This window comes from Adiantum capillus-veneris, chromosome 22 (assembly GCF_014529385.1).
Source record: "Adiantum capillus-veneris isolate H3 chromosome 22, ASM1452938v2, whole genome shotgun sequence".
NCBI classification, from domain to species: Eukaryota; Viridiplantae; Streptophyta; class Polypodiopsida; order Polypodiales; family Pteridaceae; genus Adiantum; species Adiantum capillus-veneris.
Genome location: NC_140952.1, coordinates 85599151 through 85601835, shown reverse-complemented (window position 1 = coordinate 85601835; position 2685 = coordinate 85599151). Strand labels below are relative to the sequence as shown.

Below are 2685 nucleotides of genomic sequence, written 5' to 3'. Positions count from 1 at the left end.
TTCAAGGGGGGGTCGGCCTCATCATTCCGACCCTCAATACGATGTCGGCTCTCTAGTTTCAAGTTAATATGCTCATCTCTTGCAATTGTTGTGCTACACATATGCTATTATTGCTATTAGATGCTTTACTTTGCTAATTTCAAAAGGATTGTCATATGTGTACATACATACATACACACGCACACACACACACACAAGCGTTTGTGATGCCAAGTAGTTATAAATTATGTAAGATTCATTGAAGGTGGGAATTACATGATAATAAGCTTCTTGATATTTGTTATGCCATGAAATTTGTCATCTTGGAGAGACAAGCATGGGCATGATGCCTTGAGACATTTTACAAAGGAAGATTGGTGAAAGCATATAGACTCGAGATAGTCTAGAAACGGTTTTGTGGTGGGTTCGAATAGACCAATCTTGGAGACATTAGCACGGAGGCGGCCTTGGACGAGCAAAAAAAAGGGGCCAATGCTCTCAAGAGATATCTGACGGGGGAGCACCAAATGAGCGTTGAAGCTCTCTGCCTCTTCAACTGCGTGGGTAGAGCGTTTGTAGAAAGTTGAAAGATACACAGTGCCTACGCGAGTTTCAGAAAACTTAGCGCTGTATTTAAGGAGGTTGTCGGCAAGGCGAGTAAGATCCATGGCCAGATATGGCAAATGGGGCACCACCAGATCAATATGATCCTCCTCCTCCTCGAGCACCTGCACTTGTTGTAGCTTTGTGGTGAATCGCACCTCCACGCACACCAGCTCTCCTTTCAACTTCATCCTCCCATCGTCCAACACTTTAAACTGTATGCAATTATTCGGTAATTTATCATAAACTGCTAAATCTCCCCACAAGTCAGGTTTCCATGTGTGCCGATGCCCCTCATTGCTATCCTCATGTTCCACATTCACATAATAGTTTATGGAAAACACTGCCATGGCCAAACCCTGCTGGCCTTGCCTCTTGAAGAACTCCATTGTTGAGGCCTCCACATTCTCATCCTTTGGGGCCACAAAATCCTTCACCATTGCTAAGCCCAGGATGCTGTTCATACGATCTCCCACGTGCTTGCTGTTGCGACTTCCACACAGTACTAATGCTCTGGCTACCGTTGGGAACTCAAAGCATGTCCAAAGCAAAGTGCTTAACAAGTCCCCAATACAGTCATGCCAAGTTGTTGCTTTCATCCACATCCAGTTTGATTCCACTATTACATCATCATCACCATCTGCCGTTGGAAGATTTATTGCAAGGTTCCGACACAAGAAACGCAGAACTGCTTCCATTTCCTTCAGAATCTCAAAAAGCCTTTCCTCTTCAATGATTTCAATTGTCCTCTCCCCAGTATACCAAAGACTTATCTTCTCCTCAAACTCCTCGAGGCTCTGGCATTCGCCCAAAGGGCTGTCACCCACACGCACGCAGTATCGCCTGCATTTTGACAAAGCTGCCTCTTGTCATGTCCATACTCTCGTGTGCCAACGGCATGTAAGCTCATCAATAACATTACTATTCCTGATGGGTGCCATGGGATTCCCTACATAGTGCAAAAAGATGACGGTCTCCTTTGAACTTGCATAGATCCATCCCATGTGCTTGATGGTTTCCTCAACTTCTAAATCATCATGTTGTGCAATACATACCCCATCATGCCAAGCATACTTCACCCCTGCCGCTGCCAAAATAGCACACATTCGCAGGATGTCATCCACAACTCTTTTCTGTTTTTCAGTACCTGCCACTAGTGATGCAGCATCCCAATGCTCATGGGGGCACCGTTTATCCCAGCAACGAGGTGGAAATACGTTTGCAGAGCTCTTGGATGCACATTGGCAGTTAAAAACCTCATAAACATCCATCCCATAAGTGTGGGAGATGGCGGTATAGCCCACTTGCTGCGCACCATCAGTCCAATAATTCACCAGCACCACACAGCGCTCTCCTTGCCTGCATGTGGATTCGATGTCGATCACTCGCAGGACTTGAGGTGGCTCCAGCCTTGCTCTTCTCAGAAACTGAGCTCTCAAATGGTCATGCTCTTCTCTCCAATTCGCTGCCCTGTCCCATACCGGCAATCTGACATAATAATTATTGAATACCCAAAAGATTCTACGTCGATCTTCCATGAAATCCTTCCTGTGAATGTTTACAAAGAAATCTTTTGCTGCATTAATCAAGAATTGGTGAAGTCTAGTGCACATTTCATTAATGAAGGGCCGATCAATGAAGCTTGCCGTTTCTGTACTCTGCATGTTCTGCTGTGCTTGCTCCTTTTCCATTTCCATGTTGATGTGTTCCAATTCCATGCTGAGATCCGTGTGACTAGCTATCAGATGCATCTGTGTTTTGAAATCGTCCACATCGCGCATAGAATACTTTGCAAAATGTGCGAGATCCACCTCATGATCGATGAAATTGTGCAATTCACCTTTCAAATGGGTTTCCCAAAGCGAGGGTTTTGAGCCACTAGCACTGCTCATTGTATTGAGCAGCAGCAGCTTGTGAATCAGATCATCCAGCGGAAAACAGAGCTTATGGGCGAGGTCCTTGAAATTTCCTCAAACCTTCTGCATTGCCTCTCCTGTAAAGTTCAAGGAGTTCTCTCGCTTTTCCTGTCTGCCCCGGCAACCGAGATTCGAGATTCCAAATTCAAATTTTACTCAAACCCCCTCCTCCCTTTTCAAAAACCTC

General features: G+C 45.3%; 2 protein-coding genes across 2 annotated transcripts; both read right to left on the bottom strand.

The window, feature by feature from the left end:
- Positions 1 to 251: 251 nt before the first annotated feature.
- LOC147429716 (uncharacterized) lies at positions 252 to 1280 on the bottom strand. Its single transcript, XM_086495281.1, has one exon. It carries the CDS (start codon positions 1278 to 1280, stop codon positions 252 to 254), a length of 1029 nt encoding a protein of 342 aa, XP_086351407.1.
- Positions 1281 to 1451: 171 nt separating this feature from the next.
- On the bottom strand, positions 1452 to 2474 carry LOC147429715 (uncharacterized). Its single transcript, XM_086495282.1, has one exon. The coding sequence runs from the start codon at positions 2472 to 2474 to the stop codon at positions 1452 to 1454; it is 1023 nt and encodes a 340-aa protein (XP_086351408.1).
- Positions 2475 to 2685: the final 211 nt, after the last annotated feature.